At 38.1% G+C, this 23,649-nt stretch overlaps 1 protein-coding gene across 2 annotated transcripts in view; it reads left to right on the forward strand.

Moving 5' to 3' along the window:
* The window catches only part of PPP3CA (protein phosphatase 3 catalytic subunit alpha), a 325,113-nt gene that overhangs the window by 259,620 nt on the left and 41,844 nt on the right, over positions 1-23,649 (forward strand). For both annotated transcript variants that reach the window (XM_061419557.1, XM_061419558.1), the window contains exons 6-8: positions 1,691-1,830; positions 11,117-11,194; positions 15,664-15,758. In XM_061419557.1, the coding sequence (XP_061275541.1) occupies positions 1,691-1,830; positions 11,117-11,194; positions 15,664-15,758 (313 nt within the window). The remainder of the gene's footprint in view (positions 1-1,690; positions 1,831-11,116; positions 11,195-15,663; positions 15,759-23,649) is intronic.

A 23,649-nucleotide genomic window follows, 5' to 3' on the forward strand; every position in this document is an offset into this window, starting at 1 on the left:
TGTAGATTTTTAAAATATCCTTTGCCTACCCTAGGACTTTGTTTCTAGCATGTTTCAGATATTCTGTTCAATTCTCTTGTATCATTATGCTTTAGACTTTGATGTAGAGTGACTTTTGGTTTGCATTTTCCATATGTCAATTAGCATTTCTACCACACTTATTTAATTAATTTCATAGTTGTTTAACTGTAGATGATATTAATTTTAGAATGCATTTTATAACTTTTCCAGAGTAAATTCTGTACTCTGGTTGCTTTACCAAAGCTCTAGCTGGGAATCCACTTTTGTCAGAAAGTGTCTCCTCCTTTATGGCTCTAGCCCTAATAATAAGTTCTTGTTTCTTAGAAAGAAATCCTGTATTTTTATGGACAAGCATTATTTTTCTTGTATGAATTGTTCAAAAACATAAATTACTTAAGTCTCTTAAGCAAGTCTAAGTTTGCAATGAATATTTTATGGATAGCAAAATGGTTGAAATATAGAGTGTCTTGTCTTATTGAAGGTTTTCATTGTGTGTTGAAAATGTGAAATATTACTTTGTACTTTTTAGATATTAGTAAAAAAAAAAAAAAGCTATGTAGCAAGACTATTATTTACATTACCTTGTATGTCTCAGAAAAAGAATTTCATGGGCTGTCAGACTTACATATTCACCTGTCCCATGGGTTGTTGGGTTTTTTTTTTAACCAATATTTTATTTAACCAATATTACAGTATTGAATATGCAGAATTTTGGTTCTTAATGAGTTTTCATAGCTGTGTTATGCTTTTCTTCAAGAGACTGCGTAGTATCTGCTAACTTCACCCCAAATCCTTTCGTTGCAGTTAAATCAGGATAAACTATGGGAAAGTGACAATATTATAAAATTGTTGGTGAAATGTCATTTCCGGTTATTATAGTGCTCATAGCTTCTAAATGCACCATTTTAAATTGAAATATGGCTTTGCTAAACATATGTAGCTAGAAAATTGGAAAATTGATTTCATATGAGGACTTCAGGTAAGCTAGGAAAATTAGGACTGTGAACTGAAAAATGACCTGCTAAATTGGGGTTTATTTTACTGCTTATTGTTAGGATTTGTATGTAAGGTAACTAATCAGCTTGGTTTTAATTAGAAACCTAACCCCTAATGAGTGAATACCCAAAATGTCATACAGCAAGTACTTACTCTCAAAATGAAAGCTATCTGTTCTCAAAATTATATTGTTAAATATAAACACCATAAGTTGTTCCCTATCCTGATTTCTAAATCACATTTCAATGGGAGGCAGTAACAAAAATTTCCCCAAAAATCAAGTAAAATAAAAGCTTCTCAAGAAATGAAACACAGGTAGAATATCATTTGGTAATAACTAAAACACTTGGCTAGATTTAAAAAAAACTAAGAAGGAGAGAAAGACAAAGAGGAAATCAGGAGAAAGGAAAAACAGAGTGGGAATTAAAGAAGTGAGAGGTATAAGGTGAAATGAAGGCAGATAATAAATGAGCATCAGGAAGAAGAAGGAAGGAAAATGGAAGAGGTGAGGAGTAGACGAATGGGGAGGGAAGACCTCAGAACAGGAGAGAGGTTGGGGAGTTCACTGTACAGTGACTGGGAAGCAAAGATGGTTTTTGTGAAATGCTGGTTTCTTCCAAGTTCCAACTTTCCAAAGATTAGTATTTTGCTCTCTGTCTTCTATTTTTCTTAGTTAGACCGATTCAAAGAACCACCTGCTTATGGACCTATGTGTGATATCCTGTGGTCAGACCCGCTGGAAGATTTTGGAAACGAGAAGACTCAGGAACATTTCACTCACAACACAGTCAGGGGGTGTTCATACTTCTACAGGTGAGGTCGGAGAGCTCCACCTCCTGGAGCATGTGTCATTCGGAACTGTTGTCATTGATCAGTCCATGTATTTGATTTATTTGTTATGTGTGTAACTTTCCTAGGAAACAAATATAAATGAAGGTTCTCTTTGAAAGCCTGGTTCAAATAGATTCTTAGCCCCTGGAAAATAGAAATATAAATAAATTGATAGATAAATAAATGGATGTGTTGATATAGATGTATAGATACACTATCTGTGAAGAATAGAAAAGGCATAAAAGAGGCCAGTAGTTTCGTGATGTCCAGGCAGCTGAAGAAGATAGTAGGGTTTAGCAGAAAGTTGGTTCTGTTTCAAGAACCATAGGGAAAAAAATCCAGTGCCAGCCTTGATTTTTTTTTTCATTCAATTATGTAATCACTTAAAAATGTTTTTACCAGTTTTCATATCTTAAATCAGAAAATTTTAAATTGGTTAACTAAATTATTTTCAAGTTATTCTTAAATTTTCCTAAGTTCATCAGACTTCCTGAATAATTAATTAAAATTAGTAGCAACCCAGTATATAAGTACCACCGTAAATTTATTTTTAGCACTTGACAAGCCAAATTGACAAAATTTTTATAGTAATGTTTCTGTTTGCAAATGTATGGCGATTTCCCCATACCCGTAATACTTCAGAGCACTTCAGAAAGAAGTCAACAACTCGGTTGGGATTTTTGCATGTCCTCGTGATCTTCCTGATATCTTATTTTCCCTCAGTTTTAGCCTACTGCATTTTATTACCGCAGTTTCACTCGGTTCCCTTATCAGATGTACAGTTTGATGTGAAAGTGGCCAGAATGACAATGCAAAAGAGATTATGGAGAAGTTGAGAATTTAAGCTCTAGAATACAGTATGGGTTTTGTTTTTTGTTTTTTTCTCTTAACTGAAAAATCATACCCGGTAGTCATTGAAGTTTACACTCAGTTCCTGCCCTGGCAGCTAAGCTAATGATCAGACTGGAAGAACTCTGTGAACTGCATCCAACTCCATATCTTTCATCTCTTGAGTAAGCAGATATCATCCTCCTGCATAACACTGATCAGAGTTTATTCTGGAATATTTTGTTCCATACGTTGTTTCCCTGATGGGGCAAAAAAGTTTCCTTTTGCTTATCTGTTGATGTGATTGAGAAATTGAAGTTTGTGAACAGAAAGTCTTGTTCACTGTAAGCCATCATTCAAAGAATAGTCTTTGTTTTAAATATTAAGAGGTTTGTTCCAAGCCTCTTTATCAGAAAGTTTGCAGTTCATTTCCAAGTTTTGGAAACTTTGGCTAAAATAAAGGCATGGTATAGTATTTCCGAAAAGCCTGAAGATTTCTTTTCAGTAATTAGTTAATTGGGGAGTAATCTTTTATTAAAGACTTCTAACTTTTAGGGAAAAGTTGTTTTGTTGAAATACAACTGTATTTGCCAAGTGTTCAATTTTTCAGATCTAGTGTTAAATCCTTAATTATACCAAGAGTGTTTAAATTACCTACTTGATGCCACTGAGCTGCACTTCAATAATACAATATCAAACAAATTATAAACCTCTTGATTTTGATATTAACACATATAGTATTAATCGTTCTTTAATTCACAGTATAACATTCTTCTGTTAGCTGAGTTAGCTGTTCAAATATGTCATCTTCTAAATAAAGTCCTGTACTGAACTTATATAAAGTTATGATATTTTTGTTTTGTGGCTGTAGACTTAGATGTGTTTACATCAGAGATAAAGTCCATCAACTAGATAATTAGAGGATTATGTGCTTTCATACCTTTGTTCTCAACAAAATGATTGTTAAACTCATCTCATTAGAGGTTCTTAAGAGATAGTGATCTTTAGCCATGACGAATGCTGACTGTCAAAATCCGCAGCCTGTGTCCTCTGACTAATGGTAAAGCAGTGTGAATTATGTCTTATCTGAAGAAGAGAAAAATGGCTCACGCATTCCTCTAGACCTTTTGGATTCTTTTTTCTTTCGTGCCATCTTGAAGGTGTCAAGGCATGTTCTATGGCCATGGTTTATAAAGCCGGTCTAGAACAGGTACAAAGGAACAAGAAAACTGGTAGAAGAACAGGAAAAACAGGTAGAGTTATTGGCAGTTACTTTCATCCACAACTCCCAGTTTTATTTCACATGTGTCTGTAGTTTGTGGATTTAATTTGCTCTGCCACTCTGTCCATGATCTAATGTATCGTCTGGGCAGTGGTTTAAATACAATGAAGTTGCATGGACAAATGCATGTAGAAGGATTTGCTGATGCTGCTCATGAGTTATAGAAGACAGTGCATGTGACAGAGGAAGGAATCCCTTTTTGCTCCAGTGCTACTATTACCTCTAGAACCTTAGACCAGAGTTTGCACGCTCAGTGACTATAACGTTGAAGTAACTGAGATGCTTGAACGAGCCATGAGTTAGATTGTAAAGATTTGTGAAGATCATGACAAATCAGAGGTAAAAATTTCATCTTCATTAGAGCAAATGAAACTGTTGGCCAGACTTGGTGCTTTGGGTTGTTGGCCTTGGGTGTGTCCTGTGAGCTTTGTGTTCTAGATTTAGCTTGCTCCAGGAGTAAGTTTAACTAACCACTCTCACATTCCTCTAAGCACTGAGATTTGAAAACATCTTGAGGGTCACTTAAAATGTGTTTTTGAAGCTGCAAATGGCAGCTCACTCCAGTCACTGTTGGTTTCTCAATCGCAGATCAGCAGCCTTTCTTCTGTTCCCAAGCTGCCCCACTGCTCTTTTGCAGTTGGCATTCTTGTCGGCCCTTTCCACCTTGAAATCCTGCGGTTCCTCCTTTTTCACAGATCCTGCTTGCCCTCCAACTTATCAGGCAGATCCGTCTGTTCCACTGCATCTTTCTTTGTCTTCCTCCTGTTCTTGACAGTTTTTTCTTCGCACTTTACCCAAGAACCTCATCTGTGTCCTTAGCTTCACTGTAAACTATGAACTCTGGTTAGATTACCAGATCTGTGCCTGGTCCATTTATCTCTTTATCTTTCCTGAGCAAGCATTCTCTGTTTCTAGTTTTCTGCTGGAATTTTTCATCTTAGATGTTCCTTTGTCAACCTTCTCTTGAACTCACCTTGCTTGAAGAGGTTTATTATTTACCTTTCCCCTGGGGATTTCTCCTGTTTTTTCTGTTTCTATTAACGGTTTATTTTCCCAGTTATACAGAATAGCAAATATTTTTTCTTTTTCTTTTTGCATTGAAATCACCACTAGCCAGTCATCATATTTTAATGGCCCTCTCTTTAAAATATAACCAGCATCTAGACCATCCTGCCTTCCCTCTTTCCCACTCTGAGTTCAAGACCATTTTTAGTCTGTTGAAATCATACCTGCTTTCACAGCATCCTTCCCCTCCCCTCACCTCAATTCAACTATTCCAGATTCACGAGTATTCTTTGGAGAATTCATTCACTCATTCAATTATTTAACAAATATTAGCCGAACACGTACTATATATGCCTTCTGTGAGGTTTTATAGATGCTCGAAGTCCCTGCCTTTGAGGGAATGACAGTCTAGTGTCAGAGACCGAAAAATAAACTGACAAATAAATTGCAAGGTGAGTAGTTTTGCAATAAATGTGGAAGTTATCTCTCTCTCTTTCACACACACACACAGCCCCAAACAAGGATGGATGGTGTTTAAGAGACTCCTCATGGTAGAAATATTGTTAGTCCTGAGCTTTAAAGGATGAGTAGAATATATCCAACCAGAATCAGTGGTGAAGGCTCTTGCAGGCAGGAAAAGTGGTAAAAAATATGAGGAAAATAATGCTCTGGGAATTCTTGAAAGATGACTACCCAAATGGTCTCACTGGACCTCCAGTCCCAAATTATAGGTAGCTGCTGTGGTATACACTAAAGCTGGACCCTCATAACTAAGCTATTCTACTCCTGTTTTTTTATCAACTAGAAACGCTTACACATGTGTGCCAAATGACATAGAGCAGCAGTATTCAATAGCCAAGTAATGGAAACAGCCCAAATGTCTATTTAGTAGAATGAATCATAAATTATAGAATATTTATACAGCTAAATACAGCAAATGAGAATGAGTTAACCAAAACTGCACAGAACAACATGGATGAGTGTCACAAGTATAATGATGAGCTGAAGAAACCAGATACTAAAGGGGTATACTTGGTGATTTCATTGAAATAGGAATTCAGCATTAGAGAAAGCCCATCTATAACATTAAAAACCAGGATGGTAGTTACCCTTAGTGAGGAGGTAATGGTGACTTAAAGAAGATGTGAAAAGTTGCTGGGGTTCAGGTAATGTTCTTTGTCTCAATACGAGTGCTAGTTACAAGGGTGTCCAGTTGTAATTGTCCGATTTGTGCAGTTTTGTGTATCAATTTGTCATCTTCTCATTTGTGCAGTTTTCTGTTAAAATGTTGTACTTCAATAAAAGTTTGCCTTAAATAAAATTCGCTCACTGCTCCTGAGGCACCTGGCAGCTAGGAGCAAGTAAGGGCTAATTAAGCTCTGGTGAAGTTCTGGCAGGAAGAGTTGGAACCCTACCAGACATGATCCTTAGTGGGCAAAATGAAATTAATTAGAGCACCCTTGGGCAGAGAGAAAACACAGCACGTCCTAGGAAACAATAGTCTTGGCGTCATTAGGCAGCACCAGGACATCCCGGGGCTAGTAATCCATTGGCAGGTCCCAAGGAGCCGAGAGGGAGCTGGGCAGGGGAGTGAGCCCTCCGTCCTACTGGGCTGAGAGCTACTGAGGCACCAAGGAGGTGAATGGAGGCTTTCTCTTGGTCCACTGGCGAGGGATTGCCAATGAGGGAGAAGCCAATGAGGGAGAGAAACCCTTTGCATCTCTCACTTATGTAACCGCCCATGTTGAGGCTACTACAACAATTACGTATGAGCATCAGTAAGCTGAAAAATTGCTGCTGAGCATTTAGGATATGAAGACAAATAAAAGTGTCTGTCTCTTAAGGCAGTCATTCACTGTTACTGGAGAGCAGATGTAGAAACATAAATTACACTACAGCATGACAAGTGATATATTAGATTCATATGTTATGGGAACATGGTGGATGCAGCAATTTTGTACACCTCAGGGTGAGGTAGGTTTGAAGGGAAGGTTTCCCAAGTGATAATTTAGCTCAGGCTTGGCAGAAAAGTGGTCCTTCATGAAGAAACAAACAAACAAGCACAGGGAAAGGATATGCAAAGGCACAGAAGGATAAAATGGCCATTTTAATAATGCTTGCTGGGTGTTAGCATGGTTAAAGCATCTGAAATCTACAAGATTTATTTCAGGGTCTAAAATATATTTTAACATAACCAGAAACAAAAATAAGAGCATCAGCAGAATGAGTCTAGTCTAATAAGAGCTATTTGCTCTGCTGCCAAAACAGTTTTTTCTATCATTTCTCATGATTTTGTCTTTTCTGCTTCACCTTTGCTCATGCTCAGTCTCCTTCCTATTCCTCTTTTTTGTGCGTGTGTGTGGAATTCTAGCACCTTACCTGTCTACTAATCCCCATAAGTCATTGCCCCTGAGATCTAACACAAGTCACAACTACTAAATGGAACAACTACTGCTGGAATCTGGAGTTGCTGCCTCACCATTCATTCTGTGTTGTATTTTTCCCACCACACCATGGTGGTGGGGAGACAAGTAGGAGACATTGCTGAATGTCTACTGCTATGGGCCAGGCTCTGGGCCAGAACATCTACATATATTGCTACCTCATTTAATCTTCATCTCAGTTCTATGAAATAAATAACACTCTCTGCCATTCCCTAGCTCAGTCCTTTCTGTCAAGCTCCCAGGCAGGAACCCAAATACATATAGGGCAGTATTTGAGAAAATGGGGGTTTATATTTTAAATTCCACTCTCATGTTATATTTATACTTCTGTTCACTTTATGGTTAGATATAGACTTGATAATATTGATTTTGTCTACGATACTATGATAATAGTCTCATTATTCTATGGAGATTTTTACCTTGTTTTCTACTCAGAGAAGACACAGTTTCTAGTGCTTAAGGAATACTCATATTCCAATAGAAAAAAAATAAGCATCAAAGAATACAATAACTTCTTCCCCCAAATATAGCTACACATTGTGGTAAATGAATAGCTGAAAGCATCCCTGGTCTTTACCAACCCTTGAAGCAAGTGTTGTTACCAGACCTGCTCAGGACACAGAGTTAGATGAAACCTTTCCAGCAAAATCACTCTTGCAGATAAGTTGTTCCTGAAAATGTGCCCCTGTGGAGGCACATGGTGGGGGTCTGAGATCCAGCCCACCTTCTGCTCAGAAGGCTCATCCATGGCCCCTTTTTGGACTGATCAGCCTGGAGGAAGAGACTCTTTCTTCTTGGTGAGCTCAGAAGTATCACCTTAGTAGTGAAAAGAGAAAGAAAGACAAGAAAAAAGATCTAGTACAAGAGAAAGATTTTTTTAAAAAGATTTCTTGAGACCACATGCTTTGTTTCTTTCTTTATAATGTCTCTATGAAACTTTACTGTTTTATCTTTAATGAAGCTTTTTACTGTATGTTTTTATTTTCCTACCTAGTGCATTGTATCTTCAGAACAGAAACCATTCCTTGTACTTAGCATGCCACCCTCCTTGTGTCTCATAACAAATGGGAAAAAAAATTACCAATAAGTCTTTGATAAATTATTCATGAATTAATGATTTTCCAACTCTCTCTGTGTTGTTAAACGTGTTCTGAACTGTGCTTTTCCTACCACTCTACATATATGTTTTTAAATGCTTTTCAGCTAAATACTTTGTGGTTTATTCTCATGTATATTTCCATAAAAATATGGTAGAAGGTTTTTATCTCTAATTAAAGAAATTATTATTTAGAAAAATGTTTGTAATTCTTAGGAAGTTCAAGTATGAGATTATACATGCTTTTACATTTTGAAATATCTTCTTCAAAATGAGTTTGTTCCAAGTAATAATGCAAGTGTTCCTCACTTAAAGCTATTAACCTAGCAAATTACTGCTATGTTAATTTTATCTTCTTCAGATTTTCATTAAAAATGACATATATTTCCATGGGAGGAAACTTAGATTAAACATGTAAGGTTTAGCATGAGGAAAATATATTAAAATGATATTTTCATAAGACTAGGTAAGTTCTTCCAAAAGGAAAAAATAGATAAAAAAGAGCAGCCAAGCCATGTGCCCAAAGGAAATAAGTAACAAACCTAGACAGACAACCTTTGTCTTACAGTGGTACAAGGCAATAAAGTGTCTTCTAAAGAACCATTGTGAGGGCACATGAAATGTGAGTACACTGCTTAAAGAGACAGGGAAGGAGCATTTACTGAGTGCCCTTGGCTGGGCATTTTATAGCTTAATATGTAACAAGCAAATGTACTGTATTTTGAAGACCAACCAGTGTCTCGGAAATGTTTCTTTTGTTGACGCACTGGTCTGGAAAGGTGGTATACTCACCTTCTCCCAAAGTAGAACTGTCTTTGAAGACACATGTTGGTCAACGCATAATCTAGGTACCCTGTGGCCATATTTCCATGTAGTCACTTGGGGAACCATCTCCTCTAGTTAGTAGGTCATGCTAATGTTCATCAATTAGATGGTTTATTCATTTATTGGAATGACCTGGAACACTGGGAAGTGAAGGCGTCATGGATGTCTCCTCTTTTTCTCTCCCTTAGTGAATTGCTAGAATATTGTAGAACACACATATATGCACACTCAGACACATGCATACAAATATGTGTGCACAGGCGCAAAGACTGTTTTTGATTTGAGGTCTAAAAACAGAATCCTGTTTATCATTAGTATCCCTGCAATGGTATGCCATTGGTATTTTTTTCCTATTCATCAGAGAATTCTTAGAAAATCTGTAGCGTAGAAGCTATTTTCATCTTTTTTTTTATAATTGGGAATTGTTTAGTGTATGTTGTGTTTCAGTCGCTCAGTCGTGTCCATTTGAGACCCCATAGACAGCAGCACACCCTGGCTTCCCTGTCCTTCACCATGTCCCAGAGCTTGCTCAAGTTCATAACCGTGGAGTCAGTGATGCCATCCAGCCATCTCGTCCTCTGTCTTCTGAGAAAGGTTCTAGTAGTTTAGATTCTAGTGAGTATCTATAATTGTTTATATTTAAACAAGCATCAGTTTGCTATCTCTTGATTTGAATTATCTAAAATGTATTTCTTTTTATGATATACATTTTCTCATTAAAAATTCTTGGAGCAGAGATAAAGTGATGGCAAAAGATTTTCCATGTTTAATTTATAATTTCAATCTCATTTTTAATTACATTTCCATCTTTGGTTTTGAGACTTTCTTAATAGACAAAATCATCTTTATTGTATATTTGATATTTTTAATGAGTCACAATCAAGAATAAGCCTCAAGGTAAAATTCTGTTGGTCATATTTAAAGTACACATTTTTAAATCTTGTGAATTTCATACTGTTGTTTAGATTTTGAATGACATATTCAGTTGACTTACCCATAAAGATGTTGACAATTTGACTTCTCAGAAGGCTTACTCTCTGCCATTCCCTAGCTCAGTCATTTCTATCAAGCTCCCAAGCAGGCACCCAAATACATATAGGGCAGTATTTGAGAAAATGGGGGTTTATATTTTAAATTCCACTCTCATGTTATATTTATACTTCTGTTCACTCTATAGTTAGATATAGACTTGATAATGTTGATTTTGTCTATGAGTGGATACTTTTTCCAATTTATACACCTCCAGCTCTTCAGAAGTATGGACTTCCCTGGCTGTCCAAGTGGTTAGGACTCCATGCCTCAGCTGCTGGGGGCCCGGGTTTGATCGTTGGTCTGGTAACTAAGATCCTGCAAGCCTCCTGGAACAACCTAAATAAACAAATAAGTAAATAGAAATACATCTATAGGCAATGTAAACTACTATATACAGAATGGATAAGCAGCAAGGTCTCAGTGTATGGCTTAGGATACTATATTTAATATACTGTTATACACCATAATGGAAAAGAAAATAAAAAAGTGTATATATATATATAATTGAATCACTTTGCTGTACAGCAGAAATTAACACATCAACTGTACTTCAATTAAAAAAAAAAAAGAAAGTTCGGCTATAGGTATTTTTTCTGCCACAGGGAAACACCTGTCCTTAGAACCAAGAAGTTTGTCTCATAAATGTTACATGTTTGATTACACTTGATCAGATCACATAGGTCTGGATGTTATAGGAAATATGCTCTTGATGATTTTTTAACAGATGCTTCTCTTTTCTTTCTCTCTCTCTGGCAGTTACCCGGCTGTATGTGAATTCTTGCAGCACAATAACTTGTTATCTATCCTCCGAGCTCATGAAGCCCAAGATGCAGGGTGAGCAGTCTTGTGGGTTTATGAAAACCATGCATTGTTTTGTCATTCCTTCATGTGTTTGGCTGTGGAGGTTCCCTTTGCCAAACTCTTCCCCTGAAGGATTAGATCTAAAACTTGCCTTCCGGTGTCATAGATATGGCGGGATCCAGAGGAAAAAGTGGTTGCGGATGTGCTGTAAAGTCTGCTTTTAAGTGCTCTGCTAGCTGTTTAGGAGCCCCTAGTGGCTCAGACAGAAAAGAGTCTGCCTGCAGTGTGGGAGACCTGGGTTTGATCCCTGTGTCAGGAAGATCCTCTAGAGAAGGAAATGGCAACCCACTCCAGGATTCTTGCCTGGAGAATCCCACGGACATGGGAGTCGCAACACAACTGAGAGACTTCACTTTCACTTTATGAACAGGTAGAATTTTCAACTGGCTGTTTTAAGCACAGTGAGGCAGGCCACCTCTTCCTATTTCTTTCAGTTCCTGCTCTTACCTTTGTCCTGTAAGTGAGTAAATTACTAGCTACTTTTCAGTCTCCATCAGCCACGTTGGTCTGAATTACACATTAGTATTTAACAGAGATTGCATTGTTGTGCTCTTGTTTGAAGAATATCATTCCTGATCCCTGTAAAGTTTTAAAGGGCAAAAACAGAGACTTCAAATGATGGGGAAACTCCTATATTCTAACTCGCAAATACATAACATGATTTTGCAATGAATGGTAAATTTTTAAAATGTAAACAGATTATAAGGACATAGAAATTTAAAAAATAACAGATATGCAGTCTGATGGTACATTAAATCTACATTTGGGATATAGGCATGGAGGAAATAAGCATAATTAACTTTTTAGGATTTGAAGTCCAATACCCTTCCCAATAAGCTCCACTGAAAGGCCCTGATTTGCTTTAAATGCTTAAATTCATTCCTTCATATTCTAAATTTTCTGAAAAGGAGGAACATTTATTTTTATAACCTGTGTACTGAAATCAGAAATGTAGATGCCAGCATTCTGAAGTAAACCCAAACCTATGAAGGTTCTGAATCAAGGCAGATCCTAAATTTTTTTCAAAATTAGCTTTTCTCAAGCATCAATCAACAAGTATGAAATGATCCAATATTGTACACTCAGTGCTCTTGTAGCTGATATTTGCAGTAATAATGCAAAAAAGCAAAATGGATGTCTGGGGAGGCCTTACAAATAGCTGTGAAAAGAAGAGAAGCGAAAAGCAAAGGAGAAAAGGAAAGATATAAACATCTGAATGCAGAGTTCCAAAGAATAGCAAGAAGAGATAAGAAAGCCTTCTTCAGCGATCAGTGCAAAGAAATAGAGGAAAACAACAGAACGGGAAAGACTAGGGATCTCTTTAAGAAAATCAGAGATACCAAAGGAACATTTCATGCAAAGATGAGCTCGATAAAGGACAGAAATGGTATGGACCTAACAGAAGCAGAAGATATTAAGAAGAGGTGGCAAGAATACACAGAAGAACTGTACAAAAAGATCTTCACAACCCAGATAATCACGATGGTGTGATCACTGACCTAGAGCCACACATCCTGGAATGTGAAGTCAAGTGGGCCTTAGAAAGCATCACTATGAACAAAGCTAGTGGAGGTGATGGAATTCCAGTTGAGCTATTCCAAATCCTGAAAGATGATGCTATGAAAGTGCTGCACTCAATATGCCAGCAAATTTGGAAAACTCAGCAGTGGCCACAGGACTGGAAAAGGTCAGTTTTCATTCCAGTCCCAAAGAAAGGCAATGCCAAAGAATGCTCAAACTACCGCACAATTGCACTCATCTCACATGCTAGTAAAGTAATGCTCAAAATTCTCCAAGCCAGGCTTCAGCAATATGTGAGCCGTGAACTTCCTGATGTTCAAGCTGGTTTTAGAAAAGGCAGAGGAACCAGAGATCAAATTGCCAACATCCACTGGATCATCGAAAAAGCAAGAGAGTTCCAGAAAAGCATCTATTTCTGCTTTATTGACTATGCCAAGGCCTTTGACTGTGTGGATCACAATAAACTGTGGAAAATTCAGAAGGAGATGGGAATCCCAGACCACCTGATCTGCCTCTTGAGAAATTTATATGCAGGTCAGGAAGCAACAGTTAGAACTGGACATGGAACAACAGACTGGTTCCAAATAGGAAAAGGAGTTCGTCAAGGCCGAATATTGTCACCCTGTTTATTTACTTAAATGCAGAGTACATCATGAGAAATGCTGGACTGGAAGAAACACAAACTGGAATCAAGATTGCCGGGAGAAATATCAATCACCTCAGATATGCAGATGACACCACCCTTATGGCAGAAAGTGAAGAGGAACTCAAAAACCTCTTGATGAAAGTGAAAGCGGAGAGTGAAAAAGTTGGCTTAAAGCTCAACATTCAGAAAACAAAGATCATGGCATCCGGTCCCACCACTTCATGGGAAATAGATGGGGAAACAGTGGAAACAGTGTCAGACTTTATTTTTGGGGCTCCAAAATCACTGCAGATGGTGACTGCAGCCATGAAATTAAGAGACGCTTACTCCTTGGAAGGAAAGTTATGACCAACCTAGATAGCATATTCAAAAGTAGAGACATTACTTTGCCAACTAAGGTTCGTCTAGTCAAGGCTATGGTTTTCCCAGTGGTCATGTATGGATGTGAGAGTTGGACTGTGAAGAAGGCTGAGCGCCGAAGAATTGATGCTTTTGAACTGTGGTGTTGGAGAAGACTCTTGAGAGGCCCTTGGACTGCAAGGAGATCCAACCAGTCCATTCTGAAGGAGATCAGCCCTAGGATTTCTTTGGAAGGAATGATGCTAAAGCTGAAACTCCAGTACTTTGGCCACCTCATGCAAACATTGGAAAAGACTCTGATACTGGGAGGGATTGGGGGCAGGAGGAGAAGGGGATGACAGAGGATGAGATGGCTGGATGGCATCATTGACTCGATGGACGTGAGTCTGAGTGAACTCTGGGAGTTGGTGATGGACAGGGAGGCCTGGCGTGCTGCGATTCATGGGGTCGCAAAGAGTCGGGCACAACTGAGCGACTGATATGATCTGATCTGATACCCAGCCAATCAAGTCCTCAAATAATCTTTTTCACTTTGGGGGCAATGGTGTCACCGTTGTTTTTTGGCTGACTGTCCCAACTGAACATGTTCATAGCATGTTTATCTTAATCCCACAATAGACCTGAAATCCATCTGCTTATTTGAAAATAGGTTAAGTGCATCAGTTAAAATCAACAAATATATATGTTTAAAATGAGCAGTTGATTGATTCATTAGGAAAAATTGAGGTTACATCATCCAGATTCTTTGTTTTTATTTATTGTTAATTAAGCACAGTCAGCCACACTTTATAAAGTCAGGACACTAGGGTTAAGAGTGCCACCATCCTTTACATTCTGATTTTCTGCCAACAAAGCTCAGTTCCATAAGCAGAATAAATACTTTGAGGCCATTCCGAAAGATTTTTAAGAGGGTATTGTCTCCTGGGAAAAGTAGTATCAAAATATTTGTAAAATTAGAAATTTTAAGGGGATTATTTATCTATCCAAAGGTACTGTTTGAGGCCCATTTAGAACTCAGCTAAATTAGGCATAATTAGGCTGCCAGAAATTACTGACACAAAATAACCAAAGAATGATAAAATTTTGTTTTGCACTTTAGGAATTTTTCTAAATTGATATTCCTAAAATCTGTCACATAGAAGTCATGAGATACCTTATCACCTTGATGGAAAAGAACCAAATCTCCTGTATTTTTTGATTATTTGAGGACTAGAGTCTTATTTTTGTCTCAGTGGGAGAAAAACAACTGGATTGTTGATTTATTTCTAAAGATCTTGAAGATGTTTCATTACTGATTGATTAAATGTTTATATGCTGAGATTATAATCTTTGACCTACAGAAACCAGAAGAGACTGGTAATAAATAAAATTCTAAAACAGAAGCAATTTCGGCTTGTAAAACCCATATATTTAACCAGATGTTCTTTAAAAAGCAGAGCAGCCTAGGCATAATGGATCTATATAGCCAAAATAGAATATTATAGATAAATAGAATAATCAGCTTGGTAATTAGTGGTGAAGTTTCTATATTACTCTGCTTGTTTAGTCTTTTTATGTTAAAAATATTGGCATGGAAAACATGGTAGGTCAGATATCTATGTGCAAAAAGTGTGGCCTCTGTCCTCTCTATTGAACATATAGAAATGAATTATGATTTTTCACTGAATTCCACCCTCCCTGGGTATACTAACCTTAGAAAAGACCTATTTGGAAATTGTACACGTGACTCTGTGTTTTCATTGTCACCCTGAAATGAATTGAAATCTCTGTGTAACAGACTTTAGTGAGAAAATTTTAATGTTACATAACTGAATTCTCTTTGAATGCTAAAAATTTAATTTTGTATTTCTAAATCTATAATGTGATATATTTTTCATACTTAGCCTTGTTTTAACTTGCATTTAATTGTTTTTAGGTACCGCATGTACAGGAAAAGCCAAACAACAGGCTTCCCCTCTCTCATTACAATTTTTTCAGCACCAAATTACTTAGATGTATACAATAACAAAGGTGAGTGTTTTCAAATCCCTCTGTATAGTATGTGCTGTCTTTTGGTTTGGTTTTAATGAAGCATTTTTAGTCATTCTTTTTCTCCCTACCTTTTCATTTATTGTCTGATACAAACGTTGTGATTATCTTCAGAGTTCCAAGTTCAGTTGGTCAGAAGTGAGGCCCAGGCACTGTTACTTTTTAATCGTTCTCTAGGGGACATTGGAAAAGACTCTGATGCTGGGAGGGATTGGGGGCAGGAGGAGAAGGGGACGACAGAGGATGAGATGGCTGATGGCATCACCGACTCGATGGACGTGAGTCTGAGTGAACTCCGGGAGTTGGTGATGGACAGGGAGGCCTGGCGTGCTGCAATTCATGGGGTCGCAAAGAGTCGGACACGACTGAGCGACTGAACTGAACTGAACTGAGGAGACTCTAAGGTATAGGAGGGTAGACAGCTACTGCTCTGATAGGTGTAGGCTTTCAAAGAAAGAAAACTGAAGAGTAATCCAAAATCATGCTTCTTAGGAAGGCTAGGGATTTATATAAGAACGGTGGGAATGCCACAGGTAAAAGGATTGAGAAAAATAAGAAAAAGAAACTATCGCTTGAAATCCAAATTCAGATTTCATCTATTGAGACCCTACCACTAATCAGATCTTGTGCTAGGTAAGTATATTACTTTTGAATACTTACTTAAATGTCATTTCTTTTTAAAAATTTGAATTAAACTTTAAATATCATTTCCCCCACAGAGTAAGTCTCTATGGTAATTGCCTTGCCCAAGATCAGTCAGTCAGGTAGTGATGGATCTGAACAGGTAACAGGAACCTGGAGGGCTACAGTCCACGGAATCGCAAGAGTCAGACAGGACTGACGACTGAACAACAGCAGCAGAAATTCAAACCCTTCAGTCCACTCAACAAGGGATGATTTTTCTAGAATGGTCAGGGAGGGCCTTGTTGAAGATAAAATACAATCTGAACGTGGGAGAATGGTTAGCGTTTGATTAGAAAGAGGGAAAAATAAAGTCAAAGCCACTGTTTTTGCAACTTGTTTCTTTTTCAGCAGCAAACACTTTGTTTTCCAGACAAAATCTGCATCTTGAAGCCTCTTATGTAAAATCAGTAAGAAGTAGTTCCCTTTGATTGCAAAAGCCTTCTTCCTCTTCTACCAGAAATTCCCTTGTGGTACATATAAGAAATGCAAGAACTCATTAGGTTGTCTTCATGACCCACTGTGATCGTGTTATTTACCAAAAGTATATAAAATATGAACATGTATGTTTGTACTGTTTTATAGCATTAAGCATTTTTTTTTCTGTTACATCTATTGAAGACAGTGCCCACATGAATAATTTTCTTGACAGAGTTTGATTACTAAGTAGCATGTACTATACTTACAAGCTTTTTAAAAATTAAGGAAAAAAAAAAACTCAAAACGGGAAGAGGGGAAAGGAGAGAGAGAACTGGGATTTTACTCCATGGAAACAGACCTAGCCTTTATCCATTCATCAGAATGCTAAGCAGTACAGTTTTGCTTGAGACCAATAGCAATTTCTCGAATAAGATATGCATTGCTTCTTTGTCTACGGTTCTGATTTAACAAGGTAGAAACTTAAAAAACAATAGACATCAGGGCATTGCTGTCTTTGAGGTTCTGTGGTTCGTTCGCTTTTGCCTTTAGGGCAGACCACAATCTCCCAGGGAGGGGAGAGAAGCATTTCATTTTGGGAACCTTTTCATAAAAGAAAAGTCTCCTGAGAGAAAAAGATAAACTGATAGGAAGAAGAAAGATATATTCTCCAGTTTGAGCACAGTTTCAAAAGACCTTTGTGTAAAATCTCTAAAGTACTTTCAAGCTATTATGCTAACACTGTGTACAGTATGTGGGAGTGGGAGTTAGCTATTCACTGTTGAAGGGAGGATTTGAATAAAATAAATGTTAACGAGAATTTTAAAAGGCAGTGCAGTCAAACTGGGCTGCAAGCACCTTCAGAACACAATCAATGGAAAGAAATAATGGTAAAGAATTTCTGAGTTAACCATTTGATTCTTAGAAACAGATGATCATAAAGGCCTCTGGAATTATAACCTCGTAGTTTTGATTTGATTTTTAAAACTCTTGCGAATTAAGGCAGCAGTAATAGCTCTGGAAAAATGAAAGAATAAGGAAAAATAAGTTTATTCTGCTGTCTCTTTTTTTGATTGAAGTATAGTTGATTTACAGTGTCATGTTAAAGTATACAGCAAAATGATTCAGTTATACATATTTTTTTTTCTTTTTCAGACTCTTTGCCCTTATAGGTTATTATAATATACTGAATAGAGTTCCCTGTGCTATACAGTAGGTCCTTGTTGGTTATCCTATATATGGTAGTGTGTATCCGTTAATCCCATTCTCCTAATTTATCCCTCCCCTCCTGCCCTCTTTGGTAACCATACGTTTGTTTTCTATCTCTGTGAGTCTATTCTGTCTAAAAACTGATAATAATCCTATGATCAGCCTTATGTTTAAATGTCCAATCGTTCTGATTAGTAGTTCACACTTGCCTGCGATTAAAAACGGCTTTCAGAACTCAGTGAGGACTTTACATGTCCCACCCCGTACTCCATTCCACGGCCCACTTCAATCCATCCCACTCTTATCTTTTCCAGTCTGCACTAACACAGGCGAACAGCTCGCCCATCTTCCTGCTTCGGTTTCCTCATTCTGACAAGCCCTGCTTACTCCTGCAAGATGCCAGGACCAAAGATGTAGCTCTGAACCACAACTTTGCCATCAAACAACTAACTCATCTAAATGTATTGACAAATGGTGACATCTCTGTAAAAGGAGAAAAAAATTTCTCTTGTGAATAATAGATGAAATTACTTTGAAACAAAATGTTGTGCACTATTAAGATATTATAATCACTGAATATTTTATGTTGCTCTAACAATGCCACGTGTCTGGGTGGGATTTCCCCGTGGCTGGCAGCGTACTCCTCTTCAGCTTCATAGTTATGATTTTATTTTATGGGTCAGTCTACCTTGGTGACCTATCTCTCTGCTTCCTTCTGTGTGAACCCTTTACTTAAGCCAAATTATTCTGCTCATTGTCCTGAACAACTTTCAGCTTTCCTGTTCACATTTTTTTTCCTACCCACTTCTTTCCATATCTATCTAGAATACTTGTCTTGCTCTTCTCTTCCCATCGGAATGGACTAGACCCCCCTCCAGTCTTTGTGCTGGTTGGTCTTAACACCGGCAGTACCAATCATTTGCCCTTGTATTTAACATTTACTTTTGTTTCTTGTTAGCTTTTCCATGCATTCCTATAAAATTCCCAATCATATTATAATTAGTTTGAATCAGAGGCTTTTTGATACACATTATAAAGTCAAATAGCATGCCTTATGTACAGTACACAGCCAATATGTGCATTGATCAAAACATTTTCTTTCTGGGAACTAATAGCAAGATAGTGCCCAAAAGTATCCTATCAGTATTGACCCTCGGAGCTTTATCTCTCTTTAAATTGCTGCTGTAACCAGTGCTGATATCCTTTCTCAGTTGGAGTTAAACTTATACGCAGAGCACTTAGCACCTTTGGATTGTTTTTCTCCTGTGAAGATGTTGCTCTGAGGGAAAAGCGATTTCACAATTACCCAGGTACACTCAACAGAAGAAAAATGCAGTAATGGCATGTAGCTACTTCTCCTCCCCCTCTTTCTCCTCCTCATTCTTTTTCTTCTTTTTCAAACTAATTTTCCACCACATGAAAATGACTTCAACCTCATCCACATGCAACAAACCTTTATTGAGAATTAACTGTATACCAACTACTATGCCTGGTACTAGGAATATAAAATAAACAACACAGACATGGTCCTTTCTCTAGTGGGGTTTATAATCTAGTAGTGTGATAGATTGGAGAAGGCAATGGCACCCCACTCCAGTACTCTTGCCTGGAAAATCCCATGGACGGAGGAGCCTGGTAGGCTGCAATCCATGGGGTCGCTAAGAGTCAGACACGACTGAGCGACTTCACTTTCACTTTTCACTTTCATGCATTGGAGAAGGAAACGGCAACCCACTCCAGTGTTCTTGCCTGGAGAATCCCAGGGACGGGGGAGCCTGGTGGGCTGCCTGCCATCTATGGGCTCGCATAGAGTCAGACACGACTAAAGTGACTTAGCATAGCATAGTGTGATAGATGTTCAATAAAGAATTTCACCATTAATTATGTAAGTATATTTACAAAATCCTACAAAGAAAAGAGTGGTATGCAAGGAGAGTGGAAATTAGCTGGTGGCAACCAAAAAAAGCTTAACTGAGAAAGTGACACATAAGCAATCTTAGGGTGAAATCTCTCAGTGTTAAAAAGTACCATGGCAGATATGAATTCTGCTTTAAACAATTCAGTTTAGCTGAAAACTGTAATAAACCTCTTTTAAAAAGTGTTTTTTAAACCTTTATGTCTCTGGTGATTATACCTGTGCTTCAAAAATACCAAATTGTAGTAGATTCCCATATAGTGCCAGTTCTCTATAGTTCAGATGACTTTTCATATGGGTGAGTAAGTGGCTCGATGGGTGGATATATGCCATGAAAGTGTTAGTCGCTCAGTCATGTCTGGCTTTTTGTGACCCCATGGACTGTAGCCCACCAGGCTCCTCTGTCCATGAAATTCTTCAGGCAAGAATACTGGAGTGGGTAGCCATTCTCTTCTCCAGGGGAACTTCCTAACCCAGGTATCAAACCTTGGACTCATGAATAGCAGGCTGATTCTTTACCATCAGAGCCACCAGGGAAGCCCTGGATGTATACTGTAGACATATAGATATATAGACCAGGGGCACACAGCTCAGTTCTAAGAAAAACTACTGACAGTGAAATGAGCTAGTTAAGTAAGATTTATTAAATAAAATGTATTTGGGATTTGAGAGGAATATCTAAATGGTTACATAACTAATGTAGTATCAAGACCAAAGATTAAAATGACAATCAGAAAAAAAGTCAATTCAGTGTTAAAGTAGCTGAAGGAAGAGGATGGACAAGAAAAGCATTGTTCACTAGAATTTTGAGAGGTGTTTTTTTTTTTTTTTTTTGCAAAAGTCTACCCTTTTTGTTAGAAAAAAAACATAATATAATGTTTGAAACTTGACAGCTTGATAAAATTGCTTAACGAAAAGTATTGTAGTCTTACCAAAGCTTGCAGTTTCAACATCCTTGAATATTTTCCAATCAAAAAGTAGACAGGGGCTTCAGGAAGACAAGCATTTATAAATTAAAAGATAATGTATACTTGGCAGGAAGATATCATTGTACGAGAAGCTCGAATTGTTGATGTAATGAACCCAGGTAGGCATCTGATTGGCAGTCGTGATTTGAATTCCAGGAGCAAAGGCAGCATTTCTGATGCCTCCTTGCCCTGCGGCTCTCCCATCAGGGGCTCTCGGTCCTCAGGGACCCACCAGCATCACACGGTGGCCTTGCCAGGCCTGAGAAGCCCATCCCCGCTGCACCACAGTCCGTTCACACTGGGAACTTTTTTTACCATTCAGGAGTAACTTCCACAAGCAGAGATAGCTGGTACCCGCCTGGTTCAGGAGTCAAATAAGAACCAGCTAGATTCGATCCTTACCCTGAGTGGAAGAGGGAGATGGGCAGGGGCGTTTTTGGAAGGCAGCAGTCATTGTCCAGGCAACCTGAGTAGCACCTTTTCTCTCTGTATATACCGTGTTTAAAAGCTTAGTTCCCTGCAAAGACCGCCCACATTTTATAACAAGGGACCATTTCTGTAGAGTCTGAGGCCTTCCTTAAGCATGGGCATGACCTTTAGCCTTGACTAAACATTTGGAAACACTTTGAAGCATTTGCAACCACAGCCATAACTGTGATCCCTAGTTGCCTTACAAATTGGATAAAATTAATCTAGAGACTTTGTCCAACGGCAATAGTTTTCACAGCCTTTACTTTATCCCTGCGGTCATCTCACATCTAAAGGTTTTCTTAATTGGCCTTGAGCAACTGTTTGGCCATTTCACTTATTTCAGTATAGAAAATGTAAATACGTATTCATGGTAGCATTTTCTTATTTGGTACTTGCTAACAAATGTTAGAGCAAAACAATAAGATACACTCCCACCAAAAATATTCATTTCTTTGTTCATTTGATTAACATGAGTATTTGCAGAATTATACACCCCAAGAAGATAACTTCTTAATAATGGTTATTAAACCTAGCACAGTCCACCAAGAAACAGTATGGAATATAAGAATCTATGAAGGAGCAAAGCAGAAACCATGAAAAAACTGTTAGTATTAGCTTCCTTTACTATCAGTATGAGATGGTAAAAAAGAAATTTAGGTAGACATTTAAAGGTCAAGAGAACTTGAAGTTAGAAGATTTTGATTGGGGTTTTCAGAGAAATCACTTCTCTGAGATAAATGGATAAAACTAACCACAGAAAGATTTCAATAGAATGGCCCCTTTACACTGCCTTATATAACCAAGACTTCAATATGTGGAACTGATCTGTGTTGTGATTTCCTATACTTATAGCAATAGTAATAACTAATAATATTGAACATATACCATTGCCAGACAGTGATCTACATTTCCATGAATAAACTCATTTAATCTTTCAATGATTCTATGAACTACATTATAATTTTGAGTTCATTGATGAGAAACTGGGACAGAGGAGTTACATACTTTTGCCAAGGCCCGTACAAGCTGGTCAGGGATTAGCACTGAGACTGAAATTCAGCAGTCTGACTCCAGGGCCCACAAGTTAACCTCCTCCTGTGCCCTTGTGGATCACCTTTGTTATGTGAAAGCTTTCCGGGCAGTGTTTGCCCTGATCCTCTATTCAGCTTTCAGCTTATTGTTTAGGTGACTGACTATTCTTCAATAAGAAAGGAAAAGCTTTTGAAATGAAGAGTCATTTGTTACCACTTTAAAATTGCATGAGTGTTATACATCCAAGTATATACATTATTAAAAGAATAAAGTTAGAGTATCTTTTATACTATTCTGAAATATATAATTTCTCCCTTGAAAAGATACCCTCCCCACCCCCACCCCACCCCCCACAAAAGCACTCAGGCTTTTGCTTTTGTTTGACTCTGCTATGAAAGTGTCATTGCCGGAGGCCACTTTCTAAATAGATTAGTTTTAGTCCAGCAGTCACCTTGCTTACATTTAAACATTTAATTAATGGGAAGTGAAAGTGAAGGTGTTCGTGTGTCTCACTCTTTGCGACCCCATGGGCTGTAGCCCGCCTGGCTCCTCTGTCCATGTGGTGAAATAGAAAATCAAGACTTAAAACTTAGGAACTACTCTCACTATATATTTTAATTAAATTAAGCTACATATAATCTATATATCTTTGCTCTAACAAATGACCTGGATTTCTTAACCAACACCACTACAGGATTGTTCATTTCAGCAGTTTTCAACAAAATAAGTATAGGTTTCGCTGGTGGCTCAGGTGGTAAAAAACCTGCCTGCAATATGGGAGACCTGGGTTCAATCCCTGGGTCAGGAAGATCCCCTGGAGAAGGAACTGGCAACTCCCTCCAGTATTCTTGCCTGGAGAATCCCGTGGACAGAGGAGCCTGACAGACTGCAGTCCATGGGGCCACAAAGAGTCAGACACGACTGAGCAACTAACACACACACAGCAAAGTATTATACGGCAGTGGGTGAGGTAATCCTCACTTTTGGCCACCTGATGAGAACAGCTGACTCATTGGAAAAGACCTTGGAAAGCTGGGAAATATTGAAGGCAAAAGGAGGAGAGGGGTGCAGAGGATAAGATGGTTAGATAGCATCACCAGTGGACTCAATGGACATGAACTTGAGCAAACTCTGGGAGGAAGTCGTGAAGGACGGGAGCCTGGCATGTTGCAGTTCACGG

This window comes from Bos javanicus, chromosome 6, assembly GCF_032452875.1.
Source record: "Bos javanicus breed banteng chromosome 6, ARS-OSU_banteng_1.0, whole genome shotgun sequence".
NCBI classification, from domain to species: Eukaryota; Metazoa; Chordata; class Mammalia; order Artiodactyla; family Bovidae; genus Bos; species Bos javanicus.